General features: G+C 48.9%; 1 protein-coding gene across 3 annotated transcripts in view; it reads left to right on the top strand.

Annotated features, from left to right (window-relative positions):
• FGD5 (FYVE, RhoGEF and PH domain containing 5) overlaps positions 1 to 19,709 on the top strand; it is a 121,461-nt gene that overhangs the window by 37,897 nt on the left and 63,855 nt on the right. For all 3 annotated transcript variants that reach the window (XM_077751585.1, XM_077751584.1, XM_077751586.1), the window contains exon 3: positions 14,193 to 14,325. In XM_077751585.1, the coding sequence (XP_077607711.1) occupies positions 14,193 to 14,325 (133 nt within the window). The remainder of the gene's footprint in view (positions 1 to 14,192; positions 14,326 to 19,709) is intronic.

Genomic DNA, 19,709 nt, shown 5'->3' with positions numbered 1-19,709 from the left:
CCCCACTAGTGCTAGTGCCTGCCTTACAAGTTTGTGAGGAAAATCAACTGAGATGGAATATGCAGAGAGACTGTAGTTTGTGGTGCAGATCTTAGCCAGGGGGTGGGGGAGTGGGTAAGGAAAGCCTGTACAGAGCCTGGGGTATTGCATTGAAGGAACCACTCCCCTAGAGGCAGCATACATAGTCTCTTTGGAGTCAGAGAGATCTGTTCCAATCCTGACTCCAGCACCTCACAGCCTGTTTCATTATCTGTGACATGGGATAATATGTCACTTGTGTACCTGTCTCACAAGGTAAATGAGAGATTGCAGATAGGTGCTTACCTAGGGAAGCTCTCAGTGTAGCCATAACATTATACCACGAAAGGCTTTCAGTTTATTGTTGGAGACTAGGTCTTGTGATGATATTTGTTTGGGAATGCTGGTTCCAACCTTAAATACTCATTTGATCTTCCAACAACCCTGAGGCAGGGATTTGATAACTGTTTAATAGCTGAGGACACTGAGGCACAATCAGAGGAGGGGAATGATTTTGCTCAAGGTCACAGAGTGAGTCACTGGCAGAACAAAAGTCTCCTGACTCCCAGAACAGCCCTTCTAACTCTGAACTATTTTGAGGCTGGAAATCCAACCCCCAAATGCATCCCTGGTGGGCTGTAGCCTGGAGACCTGGGTCTGTCCTGGATGGAGTTTTCAGTGGACATTTAAAAAATGCAACTGGGGCACCTCGGTGACTCATTTGATAGAGCATCTGACTCTTGATTTTGGCTTAGGTCATGATCCAAAGGTCATGGGATTGAGCCCCACATTGGGCTCTGTGCTGAGCGTGAACCTGCTTGAGATTCTCTCTCTCTCTCTCTCTCTCTCTCTCTCTCTCTCTCTGACTCTTTCCTCTGCTGTGCTTTCTCTTTCTAAAAAATCAAATAAATAAATAAATAGATAAATAAATAAATAAAAATTAAAGATTAAAAACTGCAGCAATCACATAGTAATGGTGTTACAGCCACTGCCCCAGGTACTTTCTAAGTATGGCAATTCACACAAAAACTCAGTGAGATTGGTATTATTTCCCCCGTTTTACAGATGAGGAAACTGAGACACAGAAAACTTGCCCAAGGTTGCCTAGCTGGTGAGTGGCAGAGAACTGGGGTTTGGAAACCCAGGTGGGGCTGGCCTCAGAGTCTGCTTCTAACCAGCATTTTCACTTCCAGAACTCTACATGTAGCAGGCAGTGTAGAAGGTTTTGGGGTATAGAGATGAGTGAGGTGTGACCTTGCATTGTGCCACAGACTTGCTGTGCAGCCTGGGGCAAACTTCTTCTCCCCACTACACCCAGGCCTTAATTTGCCCATGGGAGCATTGGGTTGGGGCAGCTCTAGCAAAAGGTGGCCTTTCTCTGGGTCCTGGGGAAGGCCTGGGGTGCAGAGTGGCCCAGCCATTGTGTGCTGGGCTAGCAGGCCAGCCGGGTGTGGCCCCAGCACTGCCAGGCCCTCCCTGGGGAGGAAGTGTCGGTATTTACAGGAAATGCAGGACAAGGCCTGGGAGGGGGTGGAGGAGGGGTAGCCAGCTTTGGGAGCCCAGAAGGTGCGTCTGGGCGCTGGTGGGAGGACTTGAGGGCAGGCGCCCCTTTTCCCACCCAAGGACAGACTTTTTGTTGTTGTTGAAGGGAAAGGTCCCGCTTCCCGGGCAGTCCTGCCCCTCCCCTTGCCGCTTCCCTCCAAGACTGCCCCACCCTGCCTGCCTCCAAAACGCCAAGGCAGCTGACCCACTGCTCCTAAGGGAGGCTCCTGGGAGCAGTGGAAAGAGCCACGGGGCTGGGTAACAGGAGATCTGCCTTTACTCCTTCCCACCCTGAAACTTGATTTCTACAACTGTTAAATGGGTGCTTGCTGCAGCCCTAACATACACACAGCACGCTCACTGCCCGCATGTAGCCCATGGCCCAGCTGTGAGGAGCAAGATGGGGAAACAACATGCCAACCCCCTGCAGCCCTTTCACACAGGTTATTTTCACCTGTGGCACAGAAGTGTTCCTGAAGAAATGTGTAGAAATGGAAATTTTGTAAAAACAAAAAACAAAAAACAAAAAAAAATGGGCCCTGTATTGATTATTCTGGGATTACAGGCTAATTTTTAAGGACTGAATAAGAATTGGAAAAGGAACTAATATTCGTTCACTGAGTCCATGCAGGTGTCCAGGCACTGTCTTCACTGCTTTCATATACCTGATTTCACACTTTAAGAAACAAAGATTGTATTTGGGGATGGGAGACCTAAATTTAATCTTGGAACTGCCACTTTCTGACAGAGTCTTCCTGAGCAGATCTCCTAATGCCTTGGAGCCTCCATTTACTCATCTGTGAAATGAGGATAGCTGTGTGTTGTGTCCCATAGGCGTGCCTGAGCCCATGCCTCACCAGCCCCCACCCAGGCCCTGCCCAGCCATGCTTCCCCCACTGCTGTTCACTAGTAGCCAGGGCAAACACTTCAGGGAGCAGAGCCAGACAGGTCCTCCCCTGGCCAAAGCCTTTCTCTGGCTTCCCGTTACCCCTGGGATACACAGTGCAGGTGCCTTAGCCCTGTTAACCCTGCATTTGAGACTCCAGCTGCCTTGCCAGCCTCTTCTCCCAGCCCTCCTTATGGAGGAGTAGATGATTTTGGTTCCCTGCACATAGACCCCAACATTTCTCTCTGCTGTGCCTTTGCATGAACTTCCCTGGAATGTTCTCCCCTACCATTGTCTTCTCTCTGTCTCCTGCTCACCCTTCAGACTCAGCTTGGGTCTTATCCTGGGCTGGAACCCTTCTGTGAATCCCTCCTTACCACACTCACCCACACAGGCTTAGGGGTCCTTTGCTCTGCTGCTTCCTCATAGCACTCACCACCTCCTCTCTTGTTGGTCTGTTTGCTTTCCCACTAGGCTGTGAGTGCCTCAAGGGCATATAAGGGCGATCCCTTTCACCTGTGTGTCCCCAGTGCCAGGCACGGGTTAGACCATCAGTACATGCGGATTGTGTCAGGTGGGGCAGTGCACGCAGTGGTTGCTCCGTCCATATGCCCGGCTGTGCCTGTGCTGGGTGGGGCAGCTCTGATTCTGAAGTGTCCCAAAGCCACACCAGTTCAGGGATGCCAGGAGGGACCTGGCTGGAGGTGCTCTCTGGGCCCCATTCCCATGAGCCAATTCAAGCCAGCAGGTGTTAATTGAACACCTGTTATATGCAGAGGTGAATACGCTGGACTGGCAGGAAGGAGCTCACAGTTTGGTGAGGGAGACAAAATATGTAAAAAACAAGACCTTAGCCAGGTGAGGGGTGTCTGTGGGTATAGGGGCACATAGAGGGGAGCAGGGCTCTTCTGTAAGCAGGTGTGGCCACAGAGGGGCAGATTGTTAACCTTATGCAATCTGTGGAGTCTCTGAGAAAAAAAGAATATATGATGAAGAATACTAAATAATCAACAGCGCCTTGAAAGGGCCTCTGCAGGTGTGGGGCCCAATGCATAAGCCTCATTTGCTTCCAGTAGACCTGCTTCCTTGGTCAGGGAAGGCTTCCTGGAGTAGGAGGTGAGACTGGACCTGGGTCCAAAGAGGAAAATCCATCAGCCACGTACTCTAGGTCCCTAGTATGAGGGAATCAAGTTAGCAGATGTTTCCCAGGCATCTGTTTGTCTTGGCAGGCAGTCCCTGTCCTCGAGAAACAAGGTGGATTTATAGGATCCTAAAAATTTTGTTTAATGTTTTTATTTATTTTAGAGACAGAGACAGACAGAGCGCCAGCAGGGGAGGGGCAGAGAGATGGAGACACAGAATCCGAAGCAGACTCCAGGCTCTGAGCCGTCAGCACAGAGCCTGATGCGGGGCTTGAACCCACAAACCGTGAGATCATGACCTGAGCTGAAGTTGGACACTCAACTCACTGAGCCAACCCAGGAGCCCTGGGTTTATAGGATCTTAAAAGCTTTTTGAAAAGGGTAGCATTTCTCTGAAAATGCTTCTTCCTTGTTGGGGGTAAAAGAGGCAGATGTAGTTCAGCAAGACCACAAGATGGATCATGTGACAAGAATGTGTGTGTGTGTGTGTGTGTGTGTGTGTGTGTGTGTGTGTGTGTGTGGTTGTGTTTCTGGGTCCAGGGGTATTACCCTTTCCTTTGTCACCTTCCCTGCTGTGTCTGAGCCTTAGGGTGTTTATCTCTGTCTGGCTCTGTATGATTGATTCCCTCTGTGTCCCCCATCCAGATGTCTCGCTCTGGCCACACTCAACGCATGTGTTGATGTGTGTCAAAACAGACCTCGCCCTCTGCCCTTCTTGTGTGTTTGCACTGTGGACACTGCTGTGTCCTGGCACCTCTCATACATTCTCAGCCCATCTCCCCAGCACAGACAAGGCAGCCGGTGAACCTGAGGAATCGATGTGTCTAATGAGTGGGCCCAGCTGAGGGTCATCTGCTTGTGGTTCTGTCTAGGAGAAGTTGGTGGAAGAGGAATAGCAGAGTAAGCCTTGGGGAAGTTGTTTAACCTCACAGAGCCTCAGTTTCCCAGGATGAAAGTGAGGGTGATAACGGTGTTTGCCTCACCAAGTAGTTGAGAGGATCCAGTGGAGTAACAGATGAGGCATGTGCAGCTCACCACTCAGGAACAATTAGCTGCTACTACTACTGCAGTGTAGACGCAATATAGATTAGGGGGTCAAAGGACAGACTCTGAAGCCAGGTGTCCTGTGTTCAGTTCCCAACTCTACACTACCCTGTCAGCGCTTGTTTCCCCATTCGTAAAATGGGCTTGGTAATACCTACAGGATACAGTGGTTGGGAAAAATTCGTAAAGTACCAGGCACATAGTCAGCACCCCAGATCACTGGCTCTACTTCTACTACTATTGCGGCTGCTCCTGTTATTATTGGCTTACTGGGTCCCTGTGGAGGGGAGGGGTGGGAAAAGGGGGACTGTTTTTCAGACCACCACACAAAGAAACCACAAATGACCCTTCTCCTGGCTCCTGGAAGCTTCAGATGTGGTGTGCAGTTATAAAATTACAGTGTTCTTCATGAATCTCCAGCCACTGCATCCTCTCCAGCTGCCCGAGGTGGCATCAGTGGCTCTCCTCCCTTCCGCCTCCCCCGTGGTCTTGCTTACTCTGAATCTCAGAGCACTCAGGACAAGAGAAAGACATGTCCAAGTTTCCTGCTGTTCTGGGCTGGATGCTCAGGACTGACAGCTGTGGAGCTTGTCTTACAGATGAGGGAGGCAGAGGCAGTCCTGTTCACCAGTGTTTCAGCATCCGCTGAATCTGTGGCTGAACCAGATCCATGCCACAGGGTGCCTCTCCCAACCCCTCCCCCAGCCATTTTTGAAGTAATCTCAAATGATGGCCTAATTTGTTTAAAAAAAAAAACAACATCCATTAAGACTTGGCTAGCCACAGCATTCTCATGGCAGCACCTGCTGGTACCATTTTTACAAAGGTATTGAGCCCCTGCTGTGGGCCAAGTATTGTGCCGTACATACAGGAATAGGGAGGCCTTCACTGACAGGCTAATGGGAAGTCAGGTAAATTAGCTGGGCTAGGACAGTCCTTCAGCGCATGTTTGAGGTACACCTACTGTGCACCATTCATGAAAGACACAGAGGTGCATAGCAAGCAAATGATCTCCCCCACTCAAAGAACTTGTGTCTAATAGGGGACCTAACACCGGAACATAAATAACTGCAGTCACAAAATGTAAACTGTGGTGGGAGCCCCTTTAGCAGGAGAGGTGCAGAAGGCTCCCTGGGAGAGCTGGCACATGTGTAGTCCTTGGGGGGCAAGTGAAGGAAGGGGGTGGGCAGGAATTCTGGAACACCCTTGGAGGAGGCACAGTGATGGGAAAGTACAGAAGTATGCGTGGGCCACTGAGTCGGTGCTTTGGCTGCATGTGAAGGCTGGTGAAGGCAGAGATGTGCAGGAATCACGAGGACAGAGCTCCTCAGCTTCATGGGGGACCCCTTTGGACATAAAGTCACGGAGCGTCAAGCTGGGAAGGGCCTCCAGAGGTTCTCTAACTCTAATTCTACAGCTGAGGAAGCTGAGGCCCAGAGAGGAAAGGACCCACATAGTGACACATAGCAAGCTGGTGGCAGAGGTGGGACTGGAACCCAGGTCTGTACAACTTTGAGGAGCTCTGTCTGATTAATTTAGCCCTGGCCTTTAGCTCAGACTGATTGTAACAAAGGTACTGCGCTGTGAAGTTCAGCTGCCTTGTTCATAGACATCATCTCCTAGACTCTGGGAAGATGAAGACTGTTACTGTCTTCATTTTACAAAGGAGGGAGCTGGCCAGGTTAAGAGATTGGCCTGGGGCCATTGGGCTGACAGGTGGCAGAACTGCCATCAGGAAGTGAAATGTGTCCTTTAATATTATCCTTTGCTGGGGCCCCAGAGGTGGCTGACATGTGCGGGTCAGTGGTCAGAGCGAGGCCGGGCCTGTGCACCAGCTGTGTGGCTGCAGCCAAGGGCCAGGACTCTTCCTCTGCTGTCTTGACTGGTACCCCAAGTTGCAGGAAGATTAGTGACTGTTTCCCAAAACCAAAACCTGAGAGACGATTACTCTGGTGAGTTTGGAGCTCTCGCTTATGATTTTTCTCTAGTATGTTACTCTTTATGTCAGTCTATCATTTTATGAGGCTTCTGCGGTCTTCCCCAAGTATTAATGTTCCTCTCCTGGACCTCTGAACCCCATGGATTATCTAAAAATATCACCTTCATAGGTATGGTTATATTCCCCTTTGCCTAGAGGGAAAATGAAATGTTTGTTTAGAGCAGGAGGAGGTGAAACTGGAATCAACAAATTTTTTTTGAAAATCCCTATAAAACCACTTCAAACCCACTTAAAAAGGCAGACAGTAACCAGTATTGATGAGGATGTTGAGAAACTGAAACCCTCAACACTGCAGTAGGAATGTAAAATGGCGTGGCCAAAACCAATCTGGCAGTGCCGCAAAATCTTAAACACAGAGTTACCATATGACCTGGCAGTTCTACTCCTAAATATATACATATATACATACATATATACATATACATATATACATATACATCCATATATGTATATGTATATCCTCAAGAGAAATGAAAACCTGTGTCCCCACAAAAAAACTTTTACAGGAGTATTCACAGAGGCGCTATTCATAATAGCCCAGAAGTGGAAGCAATCTAAATGTGTACCCACAGGTGATGGATAAACAAAATGCAGTACGACTTATAGTGGACCATTTGTCATAAAACAGAATGAAATCCTGATACTTGCTAAAGCATGGATGAACCCTGAAAACATAAACAGAGTCATGAACAAAAGGACAAATATGATAGAATTTGATTTATATAAAATGTCCAGAAAAAGGTAAATCCATAGAAACAAAAATGAAATTAGGGGCTGCCTGGAATTGGGAGGCAGTCTTAGTGGTACATGGTTTCTTTTCAGGTTGATGAAATGTTCTAAAATTAAGTAGTGATGATGGTTGCATGACTCTGTGGATACACTAAAAAGCAGTGAATTGTACACTTATTTAAAAGGGTAAATTTTATGATATGTGAATTATATCTCAATAAAGCTATTATAACAAGAAAACAAATTCCTATAAAACCATTGATGCTCTGTTTCAAGAAGAGGGGTGGGGATGTCAAAAGTCAGAGAGTGAGGAGGTACTTCTGTTTTCACTTAGTGAAAAATGGAAATTGAATTTTTAAAAAAGCCTCTCCTTCAGTCATGTTTCTGGGAACCATTACAAGCGCTATCCCTTGGCTGACCCTGGCTGTAGGATGCATTCTCTCCAAGAGGGAACAAAGCAGAGATTCACTCCAGGGGTGAGGAGACAGGCAGGCAGCTGCTTTCAGGCTGTGGGGTGCCTGCGGTCTGGTCACAGTTTCACATGCCTGGGTGTTTTGTTCTCCACCTCCATGTTACAGGTGTGGAAACTGAGGCCCACCTTGAAAGTTGTGTAGCCCGGATCATGCATTGGTTTAATGGTGAATCTGGGACTTCTAGGTCTCTGACCCCATCCTAAGCAATTTCTACCATATCTGATTGAAGGTTCCCAGTTACAGTGCAGATGATATCTGTGTCTGTAAAAGTCTCAATGTCCCTTTGAGGAAGGGGGACATGGGAGGGATCAATTCTGAGTGACAAGGAAGTCTCAGAGCAGAAAGTGTCACCTGGGGAAGGTCTAGAGGAATTGTTTGAATGAACTGTGAACATGCCTGGGGGTGAGTGGGTGTAGGGAGTAGGCAGGGACCGGAATGAAAGTCTGAGGGTTTGGAAATCCCTGGTTGTGCAGTCAGCCCTCCCCTCCTTCCATGTCCAAACTATTCCAGCTGCTCTGCTAATTAGGGTAGTCATCCTGTCTCCTCCATCGCCAACTTTCCAGCTCCCAGAAGCCCCCTGCCCCTCCTGGCTGAGTTGGTAAACTTCAGGAAGGTCCCAGCCTATGTCAGAGGAGCCAAGGGCTGTTATATCTGCAATCTGGCCTCCTTCACAAGTATCATTGCACCAGCAAGGATGGAGTTTGGGGCCAGAGTGCCTGCCGACAGATTCCCAGTGAGACCAGCGTTCCTTTTTTATGAGTTATTAGGCCATTTTGGCTGTGCTTAGGGTTATGGCTCCTGGCGAGTGTCACACAGGATGGGATTTAATGGGCAGAGTTGGACAGCCCTGGGCCGGGTTACAAACTGTCCGTCCCCCCACGTGGATGCACATGTCCTTTTACGACTCTAGGCTGCTGGAAAGGACTATGCTCATTTGGAGGGTCATTTAAGGTAATGAGCTCTGGGCAGTTTTAATTTATGTTCCCTTTAAAACACAACTCGGTTCAGAGGGAGGACACAGCTCTTTGGAGACTAGTCTGGGGGTTTAGAACTTGTCCCTTTTGTAGACTGGCCAGAAAGGACCTACTGCATGCCAAGCAGTGACCACTTTCTCCATTATGTTCTCATTTCATCCCGCAATGAACCTACATACTCGTCCCCACTTCACAGATGAGAAACAGAGAGATTGGGTGACTTGCCTACAGTCACACAGTTACTCTTCTCTCATCTGATGCCAAAGTTCCAGGCTACTTGGTCTCTAAACTTACAGTCCTGACTGCTTGGCCCTTTTGCTAATTTTTCTGGGCATGTGTCATCTCCCTTGATTTACAGATTTAAAAACAAACACACAAAAAACTGAGGCATGGAAAGGTTAAGTAGCTTGCTTGAAGTGATAGAGCTGGGATTTAAACCAATCAGCCTGACTTGTGAGCTCACCCTCTTAACTAGTACTAGGACAGGGATAGTACTTTATCTTTGAGTCCTCCCTGTGTTAGCTCCTTGAAGTAAATGCTAGTGGCTATATGTTGAATAAGTGAGTGAGGGATTATTGGATAGCTGGATGGAAGGATGGCCAGATGGATGGGATGGATGGCTAAGTGGATAGGTGGTTAGATAGATGGATAGATGNTAGAATGCTTTCTCATATGTAATATATTGTTATAGTCAAATAAGCTACCTGGAGACATTTCAGTTACAGTGGACATTTTCCATAGAACAAAGGCAATGTCTGTTTGTTCACCACTGTACTACCAGTACCTACAGTTCAGAGTCTGAAAAACAGAGGATTCTTAATAGATTTTTTTTTGAATGACTGAAAAACCAAACAGACAGGAACCATGCAACTAAAAATACAGAGCCTTGCAGCCTTCCCTTCTATGCAAAGGACTCATCTCAGAGGTTTATGTTGATAGACTTGGGAAATAAAAGGGATGTGTCAGGGTTCCCAGTCTGTTTCCCCAAGGAAAGAAGTGGTTACTCACACAGGGCACAAGTCCTGCTAGAGCCCGGGGGAGCATTTGGGTGTAAGTTGTTGAAACATTTCTCAGAGCGGTTTTCTTCCCTGTATTTGAAGATTAGCCTGGTAGCAAATATGAAGGGTCTGTAGGGGCAGTTGTGTTGACACCTGTGGTCTTAGAATGTCCAAGATCAGGTCTGTCACTACAACTTCAATTGAATCTGCAAAGGCACTAGATTATACTTGCTCTTTTACATTGTGAAAGTATATTTTTAATGGCAGTTCATCTCCATTCGTTGCACTCACAATCTGTAAATAAGACCGTGACATAAACAAGCAGAAATATAATTATAGCACCCAAACCTTTGTGTCTGACTTCTGTTCTAGATCTTTCTTGAAAACAGAAGTCAGAAGAAGAAGTAGAATAAAATATCATGGGCCACCTTTCTGGCCAAAGCTTAAGGTTGGTTGCAGATAGATGGTTGGTAGGTCAAAGGTAACTGTGTTTATCAGTGTGAGGTCTGTGGGGTCTCTGATGGTGAGCAACACCATGTTAATCAAACTATTATAGATTAATAATTCTATGTTTTATTTTAAAGTTAGAGGAGGGTCTCCTGGGTGGCTCAGTCAGCTGAGCATCCAACTCTTGATTTTAGTCCATTTCAGCACAGATCAGGTCATGGGATCGAACCCCTGTGTCAGGCTCCACCCTGGGCTTGGAGCCTGCTGGGATTCTCTCTCCCTTCGCCCCTACCCCTGTGTGCACATGCGTGCTCTCTCTCTTAAAAAACAAAATAAGAAAATGTTAGAGAAGTAATACCTGGGTGGCTTAGTGAGTTAAGCATTCAACTTTGGCTCAGTTCATGATCTCACAGTTCATGAGTTCCAGCCCGATGTCAGGCTCTATGCTGACAGCTCAGAGCCTGGAGTCTGCTTCGGATTCTGTGTCTCCCTCTCTCTCGTGCCCCTCTACCCCTCCCAAATAAATAAACATTTAAAAAAAAGAAGAAGAAGAAAAGAAAAGGTTAGAGGAATACACTCTGTGACTTCATGGGTGTTATCACTTGAGATGAGGTCAGAGTGTTAGCAAATGTTAAAAATGAGTTGATTAAAGATACTGGTTCATAAATAGTAGCATAACTGTATGCAGTATGAGTTATGATGTGTTGGACATGGTTCTAATTGTTTTACATTATGTAACTCATTGAATCCTCCCAGCAGCTCAGTGAATTAGGCACCCCTGAGGCTTGGTGAAGCTAAATAACAGTCAGTATGGGACCAAGATGGAATTTGAACACAGGCAATCTGACTCAAGAGTGTGAGTTCTAATCTCTGCATTCTACCACCTCTCAACTAGAAGATAAAATAATAACACAGACAACAAAAACAAAGCCCCCTTTCACCCTCATAACCTGAGCCCAGCTCTATACATGAGTGCACTGGGGAATTCAACTAGGCTTCTGTTGGCACATCTCTATAATGGGATCAAGAGTAGGGAGAGGCATCCTCGGAGGCAATGTGTACTAGCCTAGATTTGCCATGTGACCTTGAGCCAGTGTCTCCCCCTCTCTGGGAGTTTGACTCCCATGGCTGTCTCCCCGGCATCACTCATGGCTCTGTTCTGTGGAATCCAACCCTCTGCTTGGCCTGAGGTAGCATCTAGTTTTGGGGATACTTCATGGCAGCATGAAGCCCCAAGGACACCCGCTTTTTTACATCCCAAATTGAGCAGAGCCTTGCCCAACAGACTGAACAATTCAAGTGAGAGGGTGACATGATCAGATTGGGATTTGAGGAGGTCCCTCTGGCTGCTGGGTAGGGAAGATTGGAGTCCAGCCAGGGTGGAATGGGAGAGGATAGGAAAGCAGTGGTCACAGATATCCAGGCAAGAAATGCTTGGTCCACAGAGCTATGACAAAGATGCCAGTGGAGTTGGGGAAGACATGAAGGCAAATGCCAGGAGAGGTGTGGTGTTCAAATAGTGGCTGGCTATGTGAGGAGATGCTGAGATTTCCAGCTTGCTGCCAGGGATGATGGCGACACCCTTCATGTCTGGAAGGGTTGGCTGAGAATCCTTTCCTCCTCCACAGTGCATGAGGAAGTATGGTTCAGGGGCACAGTTCACTGGTTAACTGCTCCATCCCTCACCACTACAGGTTATCCTCCACAGAGCATAATGGGCTCCTGCTGGGGCCTAATGTGGCCATCCTCTGTCTGAGGGTGCAAATTGATACAGGAGGCTGTGGAAGTGGGGAGGGAGGGAGCCAGGGCTCTAGGAGACTGGCTCATGCAATCACTTTCCAGAAGGAGGTTCTAAGGTCACTAAAGCAAGTGTGGTGTTTCTCTGACTCCTGGTGGCCCTTGGTGGTATGGGAAGGGGCAGTGAAAGAGGAGTAGGGTGGCTCTAGGAGAGGTGCTCATGTGCCTTTTTATACTTCGGTGGTCTAGGGCTTGTAGCAAAATCCATTGTTTGCTCTCTTAGTTTGAAAGAAGAGGACAGCAAAGTCAATTGTGAGAAAAGAAGAAAGAGGTCTGACCAGAAGGGTAGCCAGTTGGACAGTAGAGTAAGTTGTGGCTCAGCCCCAGTCAGGACTCAATTTGTGCCTCTGTACATGGTACACAGCTCCAGACACTGCGACACACACATTATATCAGCAGAAGCCCAGGCAGGAACAGGCTGCATTGTCCCTGGTGTGTCTGGCTTCATGGCTCCAGTGTGGACCGGGGGATGCCTGTCTTGCTCTTGACATAGCCCCTTGTTGCTTGGGCTCCAGGCATCCCTGGTTATGGCTCCTGCAGTAGTTGAGAAAGAGCTCCAAGGTGGGCCCTGGTTCTGCTGTAGCCACTGCTCAGTTTCTCTTGGCCTGGTGTCCCCTACCCTGGCCATGCTTCTCCCCACCTGGACCAGAGGTAAGAACAGCATCCCTGCCCACATGAAGCATGGGTTAACCTTGGCCTAGCCACTCCAGCAAGAGGGTGCTCCTCCTCTCTTCCAGTCTGTCCGGTGCTTCCATCCATCCATCCATCCATCCATCCATCCATCCATCCATCCATCCATCCATCATTACAGCACCTCATTGTGGCATTTCCAGAGGGCAGAAATAAAGATTTGATAAGAATTTAACAAGACTAAATACCTGGATTTTGAGTATGAGGATAGAATTTTTGAGAAGGTGTTTGGGACTTCATTGCCAATGGCAGGAAAGAGCCATTGAAAGTTTTCAAGTAGGAGAGGGACATGGCCCAACTGTTGTAGAGCAATCACTCTGCTGTGTGGAGAGGGAGGCCCGGAGCAGGGAGCAGAGCAAGGAGGTGGTTGTAATGGGGTTAGAGCCTCCTCTGTGGAGATAGTTTCGAAGTCAGAGAAAGGAGGGTTCTTCTACTCCAGGTTGGTTTGTGACAGGCCAAGCTCTTTGCTGCCTCAGTGCCTTTACACATGCTGCTTCTCCAGGAAACTTCCCTGTGGTATCACAGAGCTCCCTTCTTTTACTTGGAGCCTCAGAGCAGCCCTCTCTGACGTATCACATGTTACTCTCTATGATAGAACCCCCTTCTTCCCCCTTAGGAAGATAGAACCCCCTTCTTCCTTCCTTCCTTATGATTGTCTATTCATTATTCCCTTTTTGAGACAGAGAACATATCTGCTTTATTCACCACTGTTTTACCCACTGCCTAGCTAGCTCTGTGCCTGGCATAAAGCAATCAAAAACATTGATTGAATAAATGTATTTAATCAATGGCAACGCCTATGTAATAGTCATAGTTACATACATATGAGATTGTTAATCTCACCCGTGTAAGCTTTCTAAGCATGGATCCTCATAGCATCAACCAAGAAAATGAAATCAGAAGTTTCCTCTAGGTGGAAACTGACTTGTGTCTTATCCATGATCTAGCTGATGGCAACACAGGAACCAGAGTCCACAATGCACATCCCAAACTGTATTGCATCATTGCATCCCTTATTCAGGCCCAGAGGACATGGCTACCTTGGGAATGGACCCTGCTGCCTGACCAGGCCTGTCCAGACTGTCGGACCAATCAGATTAACATCTTTTGACATCACAGTAATAATTTGTACCCTCCTTCAGCATCACAGCCTGCCTCATATCTAACAGAGAGACAAGTCTAACTTAGACATCATGTGTAAAGGCAATTAGGCAGCAAATAAATGTGGCATACTCAGGGAACTCCAAGGAGGCTAGGATGGCTGGAGTGGGAATAGGTAGGGAGGTTGTGCCTGCGTCTTATTCAGTTCTGGGTCCCCATGGAGGGCAGGCATGGAGCTTTGCACCCAGAGCACTTGTTAATGGCTTGTGGCATTTATAGGGCCCCTGGTGTGTTCACTTGCCTTTGCTGGACAGGGAGCTCTAACCCTCTATCTCCTGTGCTCTCACCCCAGCGCCTACACAGAGCCCTATAAGGTCTGTCCCATCTCGGCGGCAGCCCCCAAAGAGGACCTGTCATCGGATGAAGAGCAGGGAAGCTCGGAGGAGGAGGACGGTACTCCAAGAGACCCCAGCCTCACCCATAAGGTAGGACCCCGAGGTTGTGGGGGGTCAGAGATGCGAAGGCCTAGAAAGGGGTGGTAAAGGATCTACTGCACCCCCTCTTGGTGAGGAGGGAGCTGTTTGCAAATAGTTGGTCCCAAGTTGGATACAGAGACAGTTGCTGCACAGCTGGGGCTACAGCTTTAAGGCAGGTGGCAGACACGGGGCCCTGCATGGGTGATGCCAGGGGATAGTTCCTGCTGGCTTCTTGGGTCTGAGGAAGTTTGGGGATTCCAAGAGCCCTTGTGAATGAAGTGAAATAGACCTGCATGATTTGAATCAAGACAGACTTGGATTCTAATGACCTCAGGCCTCTGTGCCTCAGTTTCCTCATCTGTGAAGTAAGAGTCTTGAGGATGAGTTAAGGGAAGTGTGTAAGTTTCCTTAACTGAAGACAGTTTGGGAATGAAAGCTGGTTCCCCTGCAGTGGTGCTTTGAGGGGTGGGGCTAGAGAAGGGCTCTGGCTTGCCTGGACACAGACGGTGAGGTGGGCCCTGCTGGGGACGAGAACCAAGTCAGAGCAAAGGCCCAGACCTCTTCGTGGGCATTGGGCCTTGGTGACTGGTAGTAGTTATAAATGCTCACAACAGGGTGCTGGGATCCTGTGCTCCACTTCCATTCACTGGCAGGGTTTCATTCCTTCTACACACTGCTTCTTGGAGCTAGGGTTTGCTTCCCATGTTTTATATTTCAGAAACAGAAAAGTGAAGACCTTGTCCAGGGTCACACGGCTGTTATCCTGTGCCATCCAGGAAACACCATAGGTGCTGGGGACCAGGAATTCAGACTGAGAGACACCCAGCTGCAGGGAGACAGGCTAGGAAGGTTGAGACCAGCTTGACATTTCCCCCACTCCACCTCTTGGGCCCTGATTGTCTGCAGAGGGGTAGCTGGGGGGCCTGACGAGCAGCACCTCCTACCTGACAGCCTCCCTCAGGCACCTTGCCCCGTGTGTGTGTCCCTAGCTTTGTCTCCCCTCCTTCCCCAGCCAGGGTAGGTGTATCACGTTGATTAAAGATGCTCCTGGGGAAGTGCTCTGCAGTACCTGGCACTTACCAAGCTTTGTATAAATGGTCATGACTCCGTTTTGTTTTCATATCATTGATTTCTTCTAATAATTCATATATCTGTCTGCTCAGGGTGTTCATAACGTTACCTCCCCCGGGCTGTGGGAATGCCGAAGGGGTTTTCCCACCTGGCTCTTCCTCAGTCCTGACTGCTTTGGCTTCTGACCCTTCCTCCCCCTCTCTGGGTAGAGTGCACTGTCTGCTGCTGTCCAGGCTTATTACACTCCTTACTACAAATTCAGGGTCAGTGCATCACCCCTGCTGTGTAGCAGAGGACACAAAGATTAAGTAACTTGCCCAAGGCTACTCTGCCAGTGATTGAAGGGGTTGGACTTAAAACCAGGTCTGGCTGGTTCCAAGTCCAGTGTTTGTTTCTCCCCTACAGCCCTGGAAGCCTTCTCTTACCTCTCCGCTTCTTGCCCTCTCCCCAGAAGGAGCTGTTGGCTCCTTGAGGACAAGGGAGGGGAGCTTTGAGTTAGTGGAGCTATCTATCTATCTATCTATCTATCTATCTATCTATCTATCTATCTATCTATCTATGAGAGAGAGAGAGAAAGAGAGAGGGCCCATGTGAGTGAGGGGTAGAGAGAGAATCCCAGAAGGGGTGAGGGTGTCAGTGAGAGAATGAGAGAGAGAAGCGAGGCTCACCTGAAGCGGGTCTTGAGCTCACCTGATGTGGGACTGGAACTCACGAATGATGAGATCATGACCTGAGCTAAAGTCAGATGCCTAATAACTGAGCCACCCAGGTGCCCCAGTGGTGCCATTTATAGGTGATTGTGGCTTTTCTGAGCATCCCTAGGGTTGTGGAACCCAGAAGCAGAAACATAGTTGCTATTTGGGATTTGGTCCCCACTCTGACACTGGGATTCGGGTCTGGGTACCAGGCCAGGAAGAGTTGAAGGGCTGACAGGGCAGTAGGGCACCCCCTGTGCAACTGTCTGTACCTCAGGGTTCCCCACCTAGTGCTGGTTCCCCCCCCCCAGCCACCCAGCTGTCTGTTAAACATTCCTCTGGGAATACCTGCATCTCCTCCTCCAGCTGTGTTACCACTGTCCCAGCTGTGTGTACAGTTTGGTGTGTATCTTTCCAGAATTTTTCCCTTGCATTCTCCTACGTATGTCGTTCGTTATGAGTAGAACATGGATGGTACTGTTTGTGGAGTTGTTTTGCTAGGTTGAGCTACATCAAACTATAAGAAACCTGACCTACGCTGGTTGGTTCACTCACTCATGTGTTACAAGATTTTCACACACTGCTACAGCATCCTTTTTTTTTTTTTTTTTTANTTTTTTAGCTGCTGCATGGTATCCAGTTTATGGATATGCTATCCTTTATTTTGCCATCCTCCTGCTGAGGGACGCGTGTAGTGTTTCTAATTGTTACGCTGTGTCCACAGCATCACAGTGCACTGGTTCACACTCCTCCTGTACATGCTCTTCTCTAGTGTAGATCCCAGAAAGAGATGGGGTCAGAGAGGGGCATTTCAGTCTCTGTACCTGCAGCCACAGTGACCCCCGGGGGTGGGGGGGAGTACAGTGCACTCCCTCCCCCCAGCCCTCAGTGGAGAAGAGTTCCAAAATTGCTGGGCGTCAGTGCAGATGTGAAGGGAGATTTCCAGAGGGTGCAGTCTTTCCTGGGTTTGGGGGGTGGGAGGCAGGGAAAGGGAGAATTTGCTCATCATCTTTTTGTCTTCCACCGTCTCTGAAAATTCTACTTCCCCAAAAGGCAAAGGTGCTCCCTCTGTGCCTCCATCACATCAAAGGGGGCAAGAGCCAGATTTCCCATCTCCAGCCACCTCGGAGCAGTAGACCTAGGGAAGGTGTGAGTGATAGTGGAATTGCTTCCCCAGGCCTCAGAAGGCATGTTTGCTATGGATTATGTAAAAATAAATGAAAGGTGGTGAGCTCCACTCTTCCAGGTGTTTTGAGGTGGCCACATCAGGAGTGGAGAGCCTTCTGGAGCAGGACTGGAGGCTGAGCCCAGCTGTCCACCTGCCTATCTGACTTCTCCCTCTCTCCCACTCACAGACATTCAAGGGGTGTGGGTCGAAGAGGGGGCAGAAAAGGGAAAGCAAGAAGGACATAAAAATAGATCTGGCTGTGAAAGGAGACAAAGGCTGCCTGGCATGTCACTCTTCCCCGACAGAGAGCCTGATTTTCAGACTAACCGAGACTTTTCAAGCTAAATACCAGCCTCCAGAGGTGAACACAGGAGTTGATGGCCTCTTGGAGCCACCTCCTCCCTCCACCTCCTCCTCCTCCTCTGCCTGAGTCCTGTTGTCCCCATGGTTCCCAGACAGGTCTACCCCCGAGCCCAGGCAGAAGTTTGCCCTGTGCTCTGGAAAAGGGCTGCCCGGCTGTGACATCCTCCCTGGCCCTGCCCATGCAGGTCATCTCCTCCTTCGCTGTACCCACGGTCCCGGCGGCCTGGCCTGGGCCTCCTTGCTGGCTTCCTGCCCCCAAGCCTCACACCTGCCACCTCCTCTACCTGACCATCTGCTTGAACCCTGGTTATTTCCACTGGGCCTGTCCCTGACTTGGGTTTAAATCGACCACATGCTTTCTCCGTGCAAGTGTTCTCAGCCCATGGTGCAGCCCCCCACCTTGGCTCCATGGCCTGTGCTCACTGCTCCTCGTCCCCAGGAGGCCCTCCTAAACCTGCAGCAGCTTCCTCAGGCTGCAACCTGCTCTCCGTCCCACAAATCAGCTTGTCCCCTGGCAAACAGGAACTCTTTCCCATCTGCATCTCTTCTCCCTGCATCCTCACTCCGTTTCTCCCTGGCCCTCCTCTTCAGCAGAGCACCTGCTCTGTGCCAGGCATCCTTCCAATGGCTGGAGATGCAGCAGCCACAAGATAGACCCGGTGCCTCCCTGGCCTGGTGGAGCTTCTACCCTAGGGAAGGAGATGAGCAACCAGAAGGCCCCTACAGTGGGTTTAGGCAGTGAAAGTGCTGTGACACCAAACGAACAGAGCAAACCTTGCTGGTGGGAGCTGGGTGCCAAGGGCGGGGTAAGGGGGAAATTTAGGCAGTGACGCTAGAGAAGGCCTTTTTTCCAGTTAAAAAAATTGTGTTAAAATACGTATAATATAAAAGTCACCATCTTAACCATTTTAAGTGTACAGTTCAGTGACATTAAGTACATTCACACTATTGTACAATCATCCCCACCATCAATCCACAGAACTCTTTATCTCCCCAAACTGGAACTTTGTCCCCATTAAACGCTAACTCCCCAGCCCCTGGCACCCACCATGCTACTCTTTGCTTCTCTGATTTTGACTGCTCTGGGGACCTCATGTAAGTGGGATCATATGGTATTTGTCCTTTTGTGACTAGTTTATTTCACTGAGCACAGTGTCCTCAAGGTATGCCCATGTTGTAGCCTTCCTTTTTTTTTTTTTTTTTGTTTAAATGTTTTTTTATTTATTTCTGAGAGAGAGAGACAGCATGAGTAGGGGAGGGTCAGAGAGAGAGGGAGACACAGAATCTGAAACAGGCTCCAGGCTCTGAGCCGTCAGCATAAAGCCCGACGCCGGGCTCCAACCCACGAGCTGTGAGATCATGACCTGAGCTGAAGTTGGATGCCTAACCAGCTGAGCCACCCAAGCGCCCCAGTAGCCTTCCTTTTTAAAGGCTGAATAATATTCCACTCGTATGTTCATGTCACACTTTGTCAGTATCCATCAGTGGGTGTTTGGGTTACTTCCACTTCTGGACTATTGAGAATAACACTGCTATGAACATGATGTACAGATGTCTCTTTGAGATACTGCTTCCAGTTCTTTTGTGTATGTCCCCAGAAGTAGAGTTATTAGATCATATAAGAATTCTGTTTTCAATTTTTTGAGGAATTGCCATCCCATTTTCTATTGTGCTGTCCCATTTTACATTCCCACCAGCAGCACAAGAGGGTTCTGGTTTCTTAGAGGTCTTTACAATGAGGAAGAAACCAGGGAGCTGAATAGAGTGAGCCAGCAAGAAGTGGGAGGGCCTAGGGATGGATCGTTCTGAGTGGGAGACAGCAGGGCAGAGGCAGAGAAGTAGGACTGAGCCTTGAGGGCGAGAAGGCTAGTTTAGTCAATGGGAGCATAGGAGGGAGAGGTGGGCTGCAGAGATGCGTGAGGATTTCCCTCTGCCCACAGACCTGTGAGTCCTCCCCACCCCTCACCTCCCTTACTGTTGTCTTCATCCTGCACAGCCCTCCCCACCCTCCATGAGCCAGGACCTCCACGCTGTCCACCCAGACCCCGAGCCTCAGCTCTGGTGGTCTCTTGCCTTCGGAGCTCCCTCTTCCCTTG

Source organism: Crocuta crocuta, unplaced genomic scaffold (assembly GCF_008692635.1).
Source record: "Crocuta crocuta isolate KB4526 unplaced genomic scaffold, BGI_CrCroc_1.0 scaffold69-1, whole genome shotgun sequence".
In the NCBI taxonomy this organism is placed as follows: domain Eukaryota; kingdom Metazoa; phylum Chordata; class Mammalia; order Carnivora; family Hyaenidae; genus Crocuta; species Crocuta crocuta.
This window is presented reverse-complemented; position numbering and strand designations above follow the sequence as displayed.